At 41.0% G+C, this 17754-nt stretch overlaps 2 protein-coding genes and 1 long non-coding RNA gene across 3 annotated transcripts; all 3 read right to left on the minus strand.

Annotated features, from left to right (window-relative positions):
• Positions 1 to 894: 894 nt before the first annotated feature.
• Positions 895 to 7639, minus strand: LOC109462371 (slit homolog 2 protein-like). The gene is made up of 2 exons (XM_019758915.1): positions 7608 to 7639; positions 895 to 4757 (listed from the first exon to the last, which is right to left on the minus strand). Exon 2 carries the CDS (start codon positions 4554 to 4556, stop codon positions 1422 to 1424), a length of 3135 nt encoding a protein of 1044 aa, XP_019614474.1. The 5' UTR covers positions 4557 to 4757; positions 7608 to 7639; the 3' UTR covers positions 895 to 1421.
• Positions 7640 to 11069: 3430 nt separating this feature from the next.
• Positions 11070 to 12718, minus strand: LOC109462318. The gene is made up of 3 exons (XM_019758849.1): positions 12593 to 12718; positions 11581 to 11701; positions 11070 to 11322 (listed from the first exon to the last, which is right to left on the minus strand). The coding sequence occupies exons 1-3, from the start codon at positions 12693 to 12695 to the stop codon at positions 11094 to 11096; spliced, it is 453 nt and encodes a 150-aa protein (XP_019614408.1). The 5' UTR covers positions 12696 to 12718; the 3' UTR covers positions 11070 to 11093.
• A 1324-nt stretch (positions 12719 to 14042) lies between these two features.
• LOC109462319 lies at positions 14043 to 14879 on the minus strand. The gene is made up of 3 exons (XR_002139760.1): positions 14768 to 14879; positions 14396 to 14531; positions 14043 to 14149 (listed from the first exon to the last, which is right to left on the minus strand). It is a non-coding gene; the product is annotated as an uncharacterized LOC109462319 (long non-coding RNA).
• Positions 14880 to 17754: the final 2875 nt, after the last annotated feature.

Here is a 17754-nt window from a genome sequence, read left to right on the forward strand (position 1 = left end):
TCAGAAAAATAATAGAATCATTGTACTTTTCTTTAGAAATGAAACAGTTAATTTTTTTTAACATTCTACATATCTTATCTTACATGTATATGTTGCACCCAAAAACTTTTTGTGCAACAAGTTCACCCCCTGCAATCACATCGGACAAACCAGAAAGCAGCAATTCCCAAGAATCTTCTCTCACATTTTAACAGCCTATATGAATAGCGAAGAACATAGAAATTAGTCTTTGAAATCATCGAAAGACCACTGAGAGATCTTTTAATAGTCTTGGAAGAACTTGTGGATCATTCAAAATCACCAAACAAGTAGATTTTCCTGCATCTCCAGAACACTAGACCTCTATATAATTGTTAACTTTCGAATATCAGCCCAACTGCCTGTAGGTCAATGTAATATGTTGCATTTGATTACATACATGGCTCGAAATACTGGGTACATGTGTACCTTAGTGCACCCATTTTTTCTGTGGGTGCACCAGTGCACCAAAATGTTTTCGGAGGTTTACGTATGTTAAGATGTTGAAAATACGGATGTATACATCGCTAGCATATTCTTAACATCTGTGTCAGAAAAGTGATAGAATCATTGTACTTTTCTTTAGAAATGAAACAGTTAATTTTTCTGACATTCTACATATCTTACATGTATATGTTGCACCCAAAAACGTTTTGTGCACCCAATGTTTTAGGTTGGGTTCAATGCACCTATTCCCAAAAATTCATTTCGAGCCCTGAATAATAAAATGAAGAAAAAAAATGAAATAAAAATCTCTAGAACACAAGCTATCCACTGAAGTACTAGTAATATGCTCTTTATTCATTTATTTAAATAATGTATACCAATAAAATATGTATACGACACATACTTTCATAAAAGTAAACACCAACCTTTTATTCTCTGGTCAACAAAGTACTTTAACAAAGCCTTGGCCTATTGTTAGATAAATTCGGGCTTCAAGCATTTAATTTTCTTTAGAAGCCACCGGGTACCAAGTTCGATTATACAGGTAGATACAACAAAACTCGTTCTAACTATTTCTCTTGAGTAAAATATATAATTCTGTTTAGATGTTTTACGTCGTATTATTTAGCACTTTTAATTAGTACAATTGCAACTTGATATGTAAACAAATACATATTATGCACACCTAGCCATAGGCAATATCAAGATACAGGTGGTATGAATACGCCCTCATAATATACTGTAAGGTAAAATTGTCCTTTCTTTGTACTGATGAAACCTTTGCCATTTATGCCAGAATATTAATTCCATGTTTTATGCATTTGCAATAAACAAGTCCATTTATATAAATGCCGGTTTGAATGTTTTCTAATTTTCTAATTACTTTATATAGTATTCATTGATAATTTGTTTAGTTTCATAGAATCCTGCGTGTTTTCTGACTCTCGTAGCTAAGATTACTCAACAGGCTCTTCTAGTTTCACGTACTCTCCTAACTTTTTACCGGACACATTGTCTTTCTCGATGACTTTATCTTCGTCTTCGAGTCGGACGTAGTTCGACGCGTCTTTCGCCTGTATGACGACGTCTGGTACGAACTGTTCGCGGAGGCTGTTCAATTCCTGAAGCTCGTGGTCATCGTCCTCTGGTTTGGGGAAAACATCCCGATCTTCTAGCTGTCTGCGCTTCCTCCTCCTGTAGAAGACGACTCCCAAAATGGCACACACCAGAATGACGCAAATGGTTACCACGGTCAACCCGAACGCTGTCCCCTTCCCAGAATTCCCCGCGTGAGACGACTGCGCATGCACGGTGACCTTATGACATTCCTCATTTGCTATTGGTGCAATGTGCTTTAGGTCTTCATCGATGGGCGTAATACACACAATATATTGCATATCTGGGCTAAGATCTTTTACTATGTATTCAAACAACCCTGGGGGAAGAATTGTCTCTTCTTTAAACGTGTCGTCGTCAGACTTCAATACAGATATTTTGTACGAAAGGTCGTCGACTGGAGAAGACCACGTGACCTTCAGTGCTGTGTCATTGATTTCTGTGATCGTGATGTCATCTCCCTTGTGATTAGGGGTTTCACATCGCCGCCCGGTGAAACCGACCTTGCATCGACACTCAAGGTTGTTTGTTGCCATGACAACGCACTGGCCGCCATTTTGGCATTCCAAGTCGCAAGGGATGACGGTAGTGATCGACTGTGGGGACGTTTTTTGCGGGGTGGGAGGTTGAATTGTCTGGGTTGTTTCCTTTGATGTTAGCGTCCCTGTAGAAACAGAACGTTTCTCAGTTGTGGTAGACCCGGCTGCTGTGCTAGCTGTTTGCGTCACTGGAAGCGACCGTTGATCTAAAGGCAACGTACTGCTGCTCACGAAGCTTGATGGATCCAAGGAGGTTATAGGATCTTGACAAATGAAATCATCATCAAAAAGATCTTTCACTGCCATTCCACGCAAGTCGCTAGGATTGAAGCACGTTGCGTCGGATTTGATGACGGGCCACGCCAACATCCATCCCAAACGGCAATCACAGTTCAAAGGGTTGCCTAGGAGCTCCATGGTCAGCAACGATGGCAGGTCCTCTTCTGCCTGTCCTCGGTGGATAGTTTCGATGCCTGAATTCCGGAGATAGACAAACCTTAAACTCGGCACCCGAAACGTGTCCACATCAACACTCTTAAGATTCACATTCTCTTCCAGGAATATCTTAAAGATTAGTCTCATCTGCTTAAAGACACCAGTCTCGATTTCCCTTACATCATTGTCTGACATAAACAACATCCATAGATTATCAAGACCTTGAAATGAATCATTTTGAAGTGTCGAAATCTGGTTTCCACTCAAAGACAATATCTGGATGTTTGTGAGGTTTTTAAGGGCTATGGGTACTGTAGTGAGCAGATTATTTTGTATACTAAGGCTCCGCAAGGAGTCAAAAGGTCGCCCAGTGACCTCAGATATGTTATTGTTGTCCAGATTTAACATACTTAATTTGGACATTCCTACGAAGTCGTCTTCTCTCACTGTTTGCATGCCGATATCTTGGAGTTGTAGTGTAGATAACTGAGGGAAGATGTTAGCAAGCCTGCTTAGATGTGCTTTGCCCAGCGGGTTAGAATTCAAGGTAAGAATTGAGACGGTGTTGGCTGGCATGTCGTTGGGAATGTCTGCGACGCTATTGTTAGTAAGGACAAGGCTTTGTAGGGAGCGCATGTCCTCTAGCCCGACAGGAAGTGACGTCATTCTGTTTCCGGTGAGATCCAGGTTACGTAGATGGTCGACTCCTCTAAACGCGCCGTTTTCAACGCCACGAATTTTGTTGTGGGCAAGGGTAATAGAGGTCACTTCTAACAAACCGTTAAAGGTATTTCTTGGTAGTGATTCGACTTCGTTATGTTCAAGTCGAAGGGTTTTTACGTCAATCAAGCCGGCAAAGGCGCCATCTTCAAAGGTTTCTATTCTGGAGTGAGCAAGATCAAGTTGGGTGACTTCGTGCAAGCCTTCGAACGCCCCCTTGCGCATCACTGTGATATTACAGTTCTCCATGATGAGAACACTCAGTAGTGAAAGTCCCTGGAATGAACCGTTTGTCAACTGTTGCAACTTGTTGCCTGAAAGTTCTAGATACTGAAGCGTACCGAGTCCATTAAACGCACCTGGTTGTATCTCGTCAATGCTGTTGTTTGAAAGATACAGATATCGAAGCTGTGACATATTAGCGAAGGCATTGGGTTCGACTGCAGTGATGAGATTCCCCTCTAGGTGAAGCTTCTTCACGGTCCGTGGTAAGCCCGATGGGACCCGAGTGAGTTTGTTTTCGCGAAGCCACAGATACAGGAGGTACGAGAGCTGCTCCATGGCACCAGTCTCGATCCCAGGATTGTCAAGACTATTGCGGCTTAAATCGAGATAAACCAAACGCGTCACACCGCTAAAGGTGTCAGGCTGGATCTGAGAAATATTGTTCCCCCCGATGTACAAGTGGGTTAGTCTAGCAGATCTCAAAGTCGGGATTTCTTTTAGTCGGTTGTCAGACAAAAATAATTGTTGTAAAGTGTGGATACCAGATAGCTCTCCGGGAGAAATGGCATCATTGGTAAGGTAGTTTCCCCCCAAATGTATCCTCGCGATTCCTATAAGGCGCGGGTACAGAGTTCCTCTCGGGATTCGTGTGATCTTGTTGGAGGCAAGGGCAAGCTGCCACAGTCCCGTCAGCCCTTGCGGTACAGCCGTGAGCAGGTTTTCGGTCAGGTCGAGCAGCCGAAGGTTCCGATTGGACACGAAGGCGTCCGGTGGAACTCCCTGATTGGTTATGCTGTTGTTCATGAGGTAAAGCTGACGGAGTGACGTCATGTGGGCCAGGGCGCGCCTGGAAACAGACGATATGTTGTTCCCCTCGAGGTGTAGGTAGACGGTGCTGTCGGGCAAATTGTCGGGAATCTCAGTCAGGTTTGCATGGGCGCAGTGTGGACGGTTGCCATAGCAACGGCAGACGGACGGGCACTGTTCAGCTGTGCTGCCAATCAGAGCCACCGTCAGCAGCGTTGTCACAGCGAACGAATACTTCCTACTGAACATTTTCTCTTAACGACAGCCACCAATTCTGAGGCAAATCGTTGTCCTTGTCAGTTTTGAAGGGGAAATCAACTCAGAATACCGAAAGTCAATGGTTTTGTGTTTCTGGCGTACCAAAAGGGAAACTAGTCAGTGTCATTGGTCCATCTTTGAAGTCGTGACGCTTGAGATTCTGAGCTGGTATCCTCGTTGTTGCTAACACATCTGTGGGAAGAATGAAATGCAAAAACAATTTAGCTTTTACAATCTGCAATTTAGCTTTTATGATTGCATCTTCGTTCAACAAAGGCGTCCAGCATTGATCTACAATCAGATGTTGGGACGGAAGCCCGTTGTCAGAAAAGACTGCCTGTCAGAAAAGCACAACTTTGGCTGTCAGAAATGCCAAGTTGTGGTGTCAGAAAAGCCAGGCCGTGCTGTCGGCGCGGCGGCAGCTAGCTATATCACACCGAAAGACTTGTTACACTCAATCTTTGCACATTTAGTTGCAGTTGTTCAAAGCATTCTAGTGATCTAGCTTTATTATAGCTTTGGAGCCCCCACAATTTTGTTAAACACATGATTGTCCAAACAATGTCCTGACTTAACTGCCGTGAGCGTATTGGGTACTAGTGTATCACACGATGACCGTGACAGCGCCCTTTAAGCATTGTTAATGTTAATGCCATAATTACTTTTTCCGGTGTTACACCCAGAAGAGGTGTAGACATGTGAACGTGCCAAAAATCATAAAAAGGTTCGGGCAATTTTATATCATAAAACATCACTGCTAGCAAAGATTTGATATAGTGCGGTCAGAGAATAATCAAGATGTGTTCTTTGTCACTAAAACTGCTTGTTAAGTAAACACGTACACTCTGTACAAAAGTAAACACAATCTAAAACCACAATTTTGTACACAGATGACTTAAACGTATAGTGAAAAGCGATTTCACAACTGCGATTAACGTTTTCTGACTTCATAATGAGTTATTCATAGTTAAGCCGTCTGGTCAGTATTGTTTACTTTAGTGATTACAAACGTTCTACACAGAAGGACACAACTTTCTTCTGTGTGGCACTGTAACAAAGAAACCTGAAGACTTCATCCGGGGTATAATGACATCCGGGGTATAATGACATGGTCTGTGCCCGGAGGGGACAGGAGGGAGTCTTTGTCTGCTGTGACTTCTGTGACCTTGAGGAGTTCGTAGAGGTCACCGCACACAGTAATCGTCTCTGTACATCGCGACAAGGATCGTTGACATTTGTCATTAGGTCTATTGGGACTGAATGACAAAGGCGGGAATACAGTGACAGCAATAGAAGGGGGAGGGGGGGAAATGAGTCGAAGATTTTCGCCCATCCTGTAGAACTGTAGAACTTACAAGTATAATTACTAAATAATCTCCAAGAAGATAGCACGTTATTTCATATCCTGAATTTATCGTTAATCGTTATTTTAAAAAGTCTTCTTAGTCGAACGTCAGATTGCTCAAAATTTTAAAACGACACAGCGTCCAAGGGTCACAGACTAATTTTGCAAAACAACCCCGTGGATGCAAAAGAGTATTCCAACGAAGTCGACCCCAAAGCCTTACACCTTACGACTTAATTTCCCGTCAGGGTTTGCAGGTTCGCCTGAATTTACCACTAAGCGTTGCCAGGATTCCCCCATTCAGACCCTCCTTGGAATGTACCCAAATCTAGATAAGACTGATATTTTGATGCGCACAACTCCCACAGGTGACAGTGTCTTTATCTAAATCTACACAGGACAAAAGACAGACACATAAACACTTCACACTTTTCCCGGTGGTTGTTTATGTGATCAACGATCGGTTACACACGTTTGTGACGTGTTTTGAAAACAATGGCTGTTGAACAACAAACGAATTAGAAACCGGAGGGAAGTCCGTGTGTTTGAGAAAAAATTCCAATGGACCTAAAGAAGAGTGTTGGGGCAATAATTAAGGGTTAATGACCTGCCCCGAGGTGAATATGGTGTGATAAAGCCTTGTCAGGTGCTATAACCATCGAATAAAGCCACCGAGTGAGCGCAGCTTTATTGAGATGTCAATATAAGAGTTTTTTTCCTCATCCAGAATATTTTTTGTTTTGTTTTACCACCCTGACATTGTATTGGGTGTCTTTAGGTTTAATAGCTCTTGAAAACAACGCAAAGCAGACACAGACCGGCACTGTATCTAAAACAAAATAATGGCAGACGCTGAGAAAGAACTCACCGAAACGAAGGCAGCGCCACCCAAAGGCCGAAGTGTCGCATGTGAAGGTCGTTCTAATGATATAATGTTTACATTTGGATGCGATCTATGAGCTCAGCTCGTCAAGCAAGTGGCACCAATTATCATATGGCCCCAGGGTCTATTTGGAGGATAGTCGAATGTAAATTTTCCTCAAAATATTTCTTTTAAGAAACTATATCATACAAAAACCACCCACAACACTCAAGAAGATTGACGCTCATGTATAGTTTTTTTTTAAGTCAAAAACACAGCAGTGCAATCATTTTTGTTAGTCATGTATTAAAATTACAGATAGAAATTAAAACATTGCAATGTCCCTTCGGGAAATTTGGTACGTTACTTTTTAAAGACATCTGTTGAACTGAGATAGAGAGATTGTGTGAGTGACAATTGATATGCTTCCTTATCGGATTCTTTCTCGACTTCTTGCCAAAGTTTGGATTACAATGTCGATTCTTCTGGGGATAGAACCCCTCCCACTCCTTTCTCTTCAGTGGTTAAAACCTCATCATTTCCACAACATGTATGTAAACATTGCGAATGTCGAGCTTCCTTAACGACCGGTTAAACTGCTTTAAACCCTTGTCACGAAATGTCCAAAACACACAGGCGAAATTAAAAACCACTTACCTCCAAACAGTCACGTCTACTCATGAATCTAAAACGGCATCAACAAGTAGAAAGATCTGAATTTTTTTCCTGAACATGTTCCTTTTTCGTCTAGTTTGCTACCACTTGACGAGCATGTAGTTGTAGTTTGTAGTTCTTAAGCTAGTGCTACATAATGTGAAAGGTGTTTGATACGCACCTTTGACTTGAGAATATGTTGCGTGACGTTTGTCTCAGAGTGGCGATCGTCGCTAGCTGACTTGTTGTCGTCGAACCAAAAGTCGTCTGACGATGTCAACACTTTCTCACGAGGGCCCACAGGTTCTGACGTTGTTCTCTCAGTCGTTCTGTGTTTCTCTGTGGCCCGCGGCTGGGATCGTCTGCATTGTTATGCAAATGCGCACATGGTCCCGGGACGGAGCACGTTTGACTAGAGGCACTAGCTAGCCTCCTTCGCAGACTTTTGGGTGGCGGTGTTATTATTTTTTTTCTGGGACTCGGAGCGACACGAGTTATGCCGCGTAGGGACGGTTTTGCTGCCGAGTGCAAGCAGACTTCTTAGGCGAAAGTCCCTCGGCGGCAAAACCGTCCCTCCGCGGCATAACTCGCATCACTCCCCGAAAAAAAAGTTAACGTTGCCCCCCTCGGAAGTCTGCATAGGAGGCTAAGTGGCACGCGGGGGCACACGAAGGACAGTCTAGTCTCCACCAGACTAATCAAAACACAGTTCAAAAGCAGTTAAATTCAGCCAAATAGAAGGACTAATGAGCCGGCAAAATCTTGTATTAAAGTACATGTATGAATTTTTAGCTAGGAAAGTTTCGTCACTGTAAAGTTCACTTGCCCGCTGTACCTTCCCGTGGACTGACTCGCCTGGCTTCGTTTTTCCACCGAATTCTACGATCCGTATCCCCGTAGGAAGGCCTGGTGGAGGCTAGAACAGGTCCCTTGATTTTGCCTCCGGCGCTTCGTGGGGAGGATTTTAAACAGTCGAGCAGAAAAAAAACAATCCGCTGGGAGAAACAGTTCGATGGGAAAGATAGAGGCCAGCGGATCGGAACATGAGTGCACCTGGAACTGTTTGTGTGAAAGGGAGAAGGTTCATCATGGGCCCATGCGTACGTTGTGAGTGTTTAACTCTAGAAGTGTCATTGAACGAGTTGGTCTGTGTGAGGTAAAGTCGAGGCGCGAGGTGTCGCTTTTGAAGTGTTCGACAAGCAGAGACACACACAATGTATATATACATATATGGCTTGTACACATACATAAACACAGGCACACGTCTATAACACATAATCTTTACATACTATGCAGAAGTTTACAACCTTAAACCTTTAGGTCCCTTTTAGAGGTTTTTATCCTTGATCTTCACGTACAGAGAACACCCCTGGATGTTCCAACAGAGGTTTACTCCCATAGGCTGTAGTCACTAAGATAGCTGTAACGTTAACTTATACACGAATTTGTTGAAGAGTTTCTTCAACAAATTCGTGTATAAGTTAACGTTACAGCTATCTGTCTAAAACACAGTGCTAAATATATTTACTCCCCTCGATTTTTCTACAGAGGTTTTCTCATGTGAATTTCTTTAACAAATGTTTACTCCCCTGGGCAGTCGTAGCTTTCTTCAACAAACGTTGTTTTTTTCTTAAATCTTAACACTGCGTTAATTACAACTAAACACTCCCCAGTAGTACCGACGACTGTACTGCACACTTTCCTGGGCTGGGTTTTCAAACTCAATACATTACGTCATCTGATTGCTATGACTCTCATGCACCAATAGGGACGCAGATATCTGCATGTTGCCTTGGATATTGAACGTGAGATTGACATAAAATTAAAGTAAACATGCTTCCCATTGGTGCTTCCTAGGTTTTTACCTACCTGGTTTATACGCACTAGCGGCACTACAGTGTGGGTTTGTTGAGAAAAACAAGTCCAAAGTACCAATGCTGAGTTCATCATTAATTACGTTTCAATCAAAGAAGTTTTCACCTTCAACCTAGTAAGCAAACAGTTATATTGGAATTACGACACACTGTATATCATTTTAAACTTTTATAGCAACTTTATTTCACAGAGGTTTTCTCTAGATTTTTCTACAGAGGTTTTCTCCTCTGGATTTCTTTAACAGAGGTTGACTCCCCTGGACAGTCGTAGGTTTCTTTAATAAATACATGTATGTGACTATGTTTCTAGAACATGAACAGTGCTCAATGTCCGTTAAAGTTTGTTTTTTCTACAGAGGTTTTCTCCTCCAGATTTCTTTAACAGAGGTTGACTCCCCTGGACAGTCGTAGGTTTCTTCAATAAATACATACATGTGACTATGTTTATAGAACATTGACAGTGCCCAATGTCCCTTTTGTTTTTTTACAGAGGTTTTCTCCTCCGGATTTCTTTAACAGAGGTTGACTCCCCTGGACAGTCGTAGGTTTCTTCAATAAATACATGTATGTGACTATGTTTCTAGAACATGAACAGTGCTCAATGTCCGTTAAAGTTTGTTTTTTCTACAGAGGTTTTCTCCTCCAGATTTCTTTAACAGAGGTTGACTCCCCTGGACAGTCGTAGGTTTCTTTAATAAATACATGTATGTGACTATGTTTCTAGAACATGAACAGTGCTCAATGTCCGTTAAAGTTTGTTTTTTCTACAGAGGTTTTCTCCTCCAGATTTCTTTAACAGAGGTTGACTCCCCTGGACAGTCGTAGGTTTCTTTAATAAATACATACATGTGACTATGTTTATAGAACATTGACAGTGCCCAATGTCCCTTTTGTTTTTTTACAGAGGTTTTCTCCTCCGGATTTCTTTAACAGAGGTTGACTCCCCTGGACAGTCGTAGGTTTCTTCAATAAACGTATGTTGTTGTTTTTTCTTTGATCTTAACACAGTGTTTAACATGGCACTTCCCAGGTTACTGGCTTTGATTTGTTTTACAGAGGTTTACTCCCCTGGACAGTCGTTAGAATCTTCAATAAATAGTTCCACATAAAGTTCAACTTGTATACCATAAGTCATTGACAATGTTATAAAACTAACAAGTTAAAGTTAGAGCCCATCGATAGAGTACAACTGCATATATATGTCCCCTCACGTGGTTTAGCCCGCCTGCTGAAGCGGTGTACCGGGATGTGGCGCTTGGAGCCAGCACGTGAGAGTTTAGGGGATGGATGAGGACCAGTGGTGCCCGGACCACTCGACTGGGTAAAGTGCAGCATGCCAGACAAACAAAGGATCACACCTCTATCCAGAGCCCCCTACACCCTTGATTTTTTTTACAGAGGTTTACTCCCCTGGATTTTTTTACAGAGGTTTACTCCCCTGGATTTTTTTACAGAGGTTTACTCCCCTGGATTTTGTTACTGAGGTTTACTCCTCTACTGCTTTATAATACAATTGTATATATGTATAACTTCTTATATATGTATAACTTCACTAGATGGTTCATAAGTGATTTTTTTACAGAGGTTTACTCCCCTGGATTTTGTTACTGAGGTTTACTCCTCTACTACTTTATAACATAATTGTATATATGTATAACTTCTTATATATGTATAACTTCACTAGATGGTTCATAAGTGATTTTTTTACAGAGGTTTACTCCCCTGGATTTTTTTTACAGGGCTTTACTCCCCTGGACAGTATAACTTTTATAACTTTTTACATAATAACAAATCTATTTGAACTTCCGTAATATGCATAATATAACTCTGATATTCATGATAATAATAAATGCAGATATTAATAGGTTTCTATGTTGTAATATTGTCATGGCGTACCCAACTAAGTCTCTCCTGTAGACAACATTTAGGACTAGAAGTGCCGCAAGCAAGATGTTCTTCTTCTTGTTCGGGATGGTCTGATCTTCATAGTTGTCCTGGTGTTTAACTTTATCAGGTTCAAGTCTGAAACAGAGAACACATTCAGTACGTTATTTTACCACTATTTTCCCTAAACCACTATTCTCTCTACATATACATTGTAAAGCAAAAAGTGTTACATGAGTAAGGAAAATGGCAAGGTAAATTTGTCTACATTAAATCACACAGAACCCGCCCTTTAATATGTTATTACTCCATATATACCACAGATGCAGATGTTTAGAGTTGGGAAGGCTCATTTTTACCATGATGATGTCTTACCACAGGTACTAAAATACGTACCTCTCATGTGGTTCTCTGTCCATACCAGTGATGTTTACTGTCAGAGAGCCGGAACCTGCATTGTTTATGACAACGTTCTGAGACCCATAGACGGTAGTTGGCGTACGCTGGCGCAGCTCATCTGAAAGATTAGAGCGATTTTTAAAATACTTTTACGCAATAGATAAACTAAAAGAATGTCCGTGGATTCCTATATAAGGTATAAAGGTAAAAATATCTATTGCACACCGATGGCGTCTGTGTATATAATGTATATTGTTTAGTGTGTACAGCGTACAAATATAGATGTTGGGTTTATACATGTCGATACGAGTAGCAGCCTTGGTTTTTACATTCCTGTGTTAAAAACATTCTTTTATAAACCTTCTTCCAAAAGAGTCCACTATAAAACAATAAACAGGCCACAGCGCCAATTTTGCCCGCAAAATCAAGTCATTTTTTGAGCCAACTAAATATTTTTACCCTTTAATCTGCTATACAAAAAGGTGAAAGTTATCATGGTAGCATGATCAAATGACGACATTCAGGGAGGTAAGAATTGTTTATATTTTTTCTAGGGATTACATCAACTGGTCTTTACAGTATAGTTATATCTGGTATAAGTTACGATTTTTTACACCACTGCAGCCCAGTTGACCTTTAGCCTGACTAAATCGCGCCTCCTAGCGGTTGGTCCACCCGACAGTTGGGGGGGGGCAATTAACCTCAGGCAGCGCGAGATTGTGTAACCACGGGCTAAGCTGACTTTGCCCTCGTAGATAAGATGTGGGCAGAAAGCAAATATAAATACCATACGATGCACAACAAGAGGCAGTGATTGAGTAAATGAGAAGAGCTAGCAACACTCTGAAAAATGAAGCCACCATTTCCTGTGGGTAATGGTAACTTTCGATATGTAAAGAGGCAATCACTACAAGTATACAGTCATGCTCAAATCTTCAAAACTGTTTAGATATATACGCCTCAACTGTGGCGGTAACGAAATTGCCAAAACACAAACAAAATTTCCAACCTTCCACTTCACCGACACTGGATGTAGGCACCATCCTGAGGTCGTAAATGTTGTCTGCAGAAAAACTTCGACGGAGCTCATTAATCGCTGAGAATCGAGACATTTTTTTTCGTGTGTCCAAAAGGGTAAATTACTACGGACGACTGTACCGCACCCTGGCCCGAACAGAGCTTTTATACTCTACATTACGTCATCTATTTGCTATGGCTCTCAAGCACCAATAGGGACGCAGATATTTGCATGTTGTCCTGGATATTGTACGTGAGATTGACGTAAAGTAAGCATGCCTCCCGTAGGTGGTTCCTAGGTTTTATCTACCTGGTTTGCACGGACTATAGTCCAAGTTCAAAGTACCAATGCTGAGTTCATCATTAATCATACGTTTCAATCAAAGTAGTTTTCACCTTCAACCTAGTAAGCAAACAGTTCTATTGGAATTACGACACACTGCAGATCATTTGAAATTTTATAGCAACTTTATTTCACAGAGGTTTTCTCCAGATTTTTCTACAGAGGTTTTCTCCTCCGGATTTCTTTAACAGAGGTTGACTCCCCTGGACAGTCGTAGGTTTCTTTAATAAAAACATACATGTGGTAATGTTTCTGGAACATGAACAGTGCTCAATGTCCGTTAAAGTTTGTTTTTTCTACAGAGGTTTTCTCCTCCAGATTTCTTTAACAGAGGTTGACTCCCCTGGACAGTCGTAGGTTTCTTCAATAAATACATGTATGTGACTATGTTTCTAGAACATGAACAGTGCTCAATGTCCCTTAAAGTTTGTTTTTTCTACAGAGGTTTTCTCCTCCAGATTTCTTTAACAGAGGTTGACTCCCCTGAACGGTCGTAGGTTTCTTTAATAAACGTATGTTGTTCTTGTTTCTTTGATTTTAACACAGTGCACTTCCCAGGTTACTGGCTTTGATTTATTTAACAGAGGTTTACTCCCCTGGACAGTCGTTAGAATCTTCAATAAATAGTTCCACATAAAGTTCAACTTGTATACCATACGTCACTGACAATGTTACAAAACTAACAATGTAAAGTTATAGCCCATCGATAGAGTACAAGTGCATATATATGTCCCCTCACGTGGTTTAGCCCGCCTGCTGAAGCGGTGTACCGGGGTGTGGCGCTTGGAGCCAGCACGTGAGAGTTTAGGGGATGGATGAGGACCAGAGGTGCCCGGACCACTCGACTGGGTAAAGTGCAGCATGCCAGACAAACAAAGGGTCACACCTCTATCCAGAGCCCCCTACACCCTGATGAGTTTGGAAATTACTTTGATTTACAGATTAATCAAACTTTGTAGTATGCGGAGCACAAATCTTGTATCCAGAAGTAGAATACACGTGGGCATTAAGAGATCTTCGTGTCTTAACATCCACGTAATGTATTCAGATAATCTGTGTCTGTAAACAACATTCAGTACCAAAAGTAGAGCCAAGAGGATGCCCATCTTCTTTTTCTTCACTGCCATCAGACGTAGGATCCGTGCCGCCAACTGTAGCATCTTCTGAATGAGTGTCCTCAGATTGTCATCGTTGTCATCTTGAGGGCTGAGACAAAACAAACGTTGCGTTATATTCACCTTCCTTTTCCCAACTCTTCAAATACTACCAAGTACCACTAAGTTTAGAAACCAACCGACAAACAGAGCCGTACAATACAATTTTAAGGCAATTAAACATTCATGAGTCAACCTAGTTAGAAATTAATCAACAAAGAAACAACAAACCAAGCAATCAACAAACAAACGTCTGCATTTCTGAGGGTTGTTTCTTGTCTGAGGGTTGTTTCTTTACCTTTCACGGGGTTCTCTGTTTATATCAGTGATGTTGTTGACTGTTGACTGAGATCCCGTGCATATGATGGTGTTGTTAGATCCGATGACTGTGAACGAGTTGACATCAGAAGACGACATACCCCGGCACATTTCTCCTAAAAGGAAGAGCAGAAGTCGAATTAAATATCGATCTAAAGCCTGTTAGAGGCTAGGACAGCCTTGTAATTAGTAGGGGGAAAGGTGCGTGCTTTCTAACGAGGTACACTTGTTGGTGAGTGAAAAACAAATGTTATAATGGTGACGCAAGTAACGAGCTATTTTGTTGCTCTAAAAACTCTGTAAGGATATTAAAAAAATGCTGAGAATCTAGCGGTCTACAAATGTTCCCTACCTTTGGATTCACTGACACAGGATGATGTCAGTGAGTCGTGAAGGTTGTCTGCAGAAAGGCTTCGACGGAGAATTGGCGGTGATTTGGCCATGATCGTTTTCTGACCTAGACTGTACCGTACATCGTCAGCGCTCTTGCTTATATACCGACCTATTTAGGAGAGCTAGCAGAGGCCAATAGGAACGCAGATATTTGCATATCGTCCACGATAATGTACGTAAAGCAAACTTTTCCGCGCTCGTGTTCTAGCGTACAGTCGGCTTGGGGAGAAAAACAAGTCCAAAGTCCCTTTACTGGGTTTATTATTAAGAATTATACGTGGCCATATACAAAGCTGTCTAGCTTTTGAAGTGTGGAAGGATAATAGAAAGGTTAAAACATATCAACAGTACCTAAGGTTATTTGTGGTGCAGCAATGTAACAGTTTTGATGACGTATTTTTTAAAGCACGTTAAAATGAATTTACAGTATACATACTTATACATACACGTTCTTTCCCTGCTTTATTCACTTCCCACCTTTACAGGTATAGTAAATGCTTTTATCATAAGTTATTAATATACAATTGACTATTTTCCCTTCGACCTATTTCAATAGCCATGAATGAATGCAACTTGTCAATGCTGGCAGTTTAGTCTATTTTCTGGGTTCTTTTTCCGTGTCAATATATGCCTGTACTTTTTTCTCCACATCAAATGAAGTCAAGACATGACAAAAATCCATATGTGCTAGAAGAGTTTATTTCACTGTAAAGAAAAGACACTTAATACAGAAATTGCTTTGCCTTTTTGGAAATCTACCCATGAACTGTTTTTCTTCTGTTCACATTGCGATGCCTTGAAAGGAATTATATATATAGGGCTGGTTTACAACGAAGAGACATTTTTCACCGTTTTGCGTTTGGGAACGTATCCATAGTAGCAACACCTGTGCTGTAAGGTTTCACTACATGTAACTGTAGACTACTCACATGTACAAGTAATGGTGGGAAAGTTACAATCTAGAATAATATAGGCTCATGATAAACATTTTAAAGTGGAGTCTAGTAAACAAACTAAAAAGTGACATGTATTTTACTCGTCCCTGAGGAAGTGATATTAACAAATATCTTTTTTCTTGTAAAAATATCTGGACAGCATTTGTAATAAAGTTAAAGTTGTGTTCGCAAAGGATAACCCAGCGTTACACAAAAAAAGCTCATAGTTATTGATAATATTTGTTCCTATACTATCAGCTCCAGAACAACTTATGAAATGATAACGAATGCTCACAGAAAAGTCAATATATAACTTTTAAAATAAATAACAAACTCCTGGACAATAGCTATATATATAATCTTTCAACACAGAGTCTTACATGTATGAGGTTTTCTACACTTATATCAATACTGCACAAAAAATTTGGCTGATCGAATTTTAATTCAAGCAAACATCTTGTTCAAGATATCGAATTAGGTTAGTTTTCTTTCTTTTTTACAACTATTCCCCTAGCGGTCGTTGACCATATCAACGTTAAGTCCAACATATAGTATGGTAATGAAATAAATAAATAAATAAATAATTTCTTCCATGGTCTAACTGTCACCTGGTTTTATTTATACGTTTAATTGTTACGTATGTGCGTCAATTATTTTGTGCGCTGTGCCATGCTTTTCTTTTGTTATTTTGAAAATCAATGAAAAGAAAGAACTTTAACTAAAAAGGTTTTAAAAACATTTGAAAAGCGCATAATGTTTACTTTCGCATATGGTTTGCTCTGTTAATTCTTACTCAAACACCTTCATATATGTGGTCAGACAAGAGTCTAAATCCCTCCTACAATAAAATTGCAACATGATGTAACCCCACACCAGTTACCATGGTGACAGACGTTATGTGACCTTTTGCGTTTGGAATGGAAGAGGAAACAGAGCAAAAACAATATATTTTCCTTCGATAAACATAATAAATAGATAAAGGGATAGAAAATGATTTCACAAAGTTTTCTAAGCTCAGTGACGCTGTGTCAGTTTGCCCCCTCACGTGGTTTAGCCCGCCTGCTGAAGCGGTGTACCGGGGTGTGGCGCTTGGAGCCAGCACGTGAGAGTTTAGGGGATGGATGAGGACCAGTGGTGCCCGGACCACTCGACTGGGTAAAGTGCAGCATGCCGGACAAATAAAGGGTCACACCTCTATCCAGAGCCCCCTACATCCCATGTAGGAACCAAACAAAAGATAAAGCCTTTAGTAAAGGTTCTTTTCCTTTTGTTTGATTCCTGGCAGTTAAAGTTTATGCTTTTTCAGACTAGCCCTCGTTGGTGCATGCACACAGTGTCGCCAGGAGGATCTTGAAGTTGGTCTTGAGTGTCGTCCTCCCCTCGACACTGTCTGCTTCAGGGCTGAAACAGGCAAACATTTCAATCATCACTTTCGTCGACCAAGAAATAGTTTCCAAACAAATAAACAAGCGAACAAACAGACAACAAAAGAAATGAAAAGCCTGGTTACGAGTCTTACAAACAGACCCACTAAAGCTCCCGAGACCCACATCCTCTTAAATCTATTTGCAGAGAGGATGTAGGACTCGGGAGTTATAGTAGGGCTGGTAACCAGGCTAATTTCATATGATAAATATAATGCCAGCTGAGGTATAAATATGAAAACACGATCTGTACAAACCGCAGCACGTAGATGCCATAGCTGTCAGTGCAAGAATACCTCGAGTGCACTATAATTCGAGTATAAATTAAGGCACAAACAAACCTGTAATGGGGATCTCTGTCCGTTCTTATGATGATGTTGACTGTTGACTGAGGTCCCGTGCAAATGATGGTGTTGTTAGACCCGGTGACAGTGGTTTGGTTGACAACAGGAGAGGTGCCCAGGCACAGCTCTCCTAAAGAAGAACATAGTTATAGACGCCCTATTTGTACTCTTTGTTTTAAGCTCATTTGGGTTAATATATTAAAAAGTAGTTATACCCTTCATTGTAGACTCCTTGTCGGTATA

Source organism: Branchiostoma belcheri, unplaced genomic scaffold (assembly GCF_001625305.1).
Source record: "Branchiostoma belcheri isolate BF01 breed outbred unplaced genomic scaffold, Haploidv18h27 scaffold115, whole genome shotgun sequence".
NCBI lineage: Eukaryota > Metazoa > Chordata > Leptocardii > Amphioxiformes > Branchiostomatidae > Branchiostoma > Branchiostoma belcheri.

Excerpts from the sequence above, each read along its gene's own strand:
- LOC109462371 (XM_019758915.1), bottom strand. The coding sequence starts at position 4,556 with ATGTTCAGTAGGAAGTATTCGTTCGCTGTGACAACGCTGCTGACGGTG.
- LOC109462318 (XM_019758849.1), bottom strand. The coding sequence starts at position 12,695 with ATGTCTCGATTCTCAGCGATTAATGAGCTCCGTCGAAGTTTTTCTGCA. Across the intron at positions 11,702-12,592 it reads CAGTGTCGGTGAAGTGGAAG|ATGAGCTGCGCCAGCGTACG; the intron begins GTTGGAAATTTT and ends CTAATCTTTCAG. Across the intron at positions 11,323-11,580 it reads GACAGAGAACCACATGAGAG|ACTTGAACCTGATAAAGTTA; the intron begins GTACGTATTTTA and ends TCTCTGTTTCAG.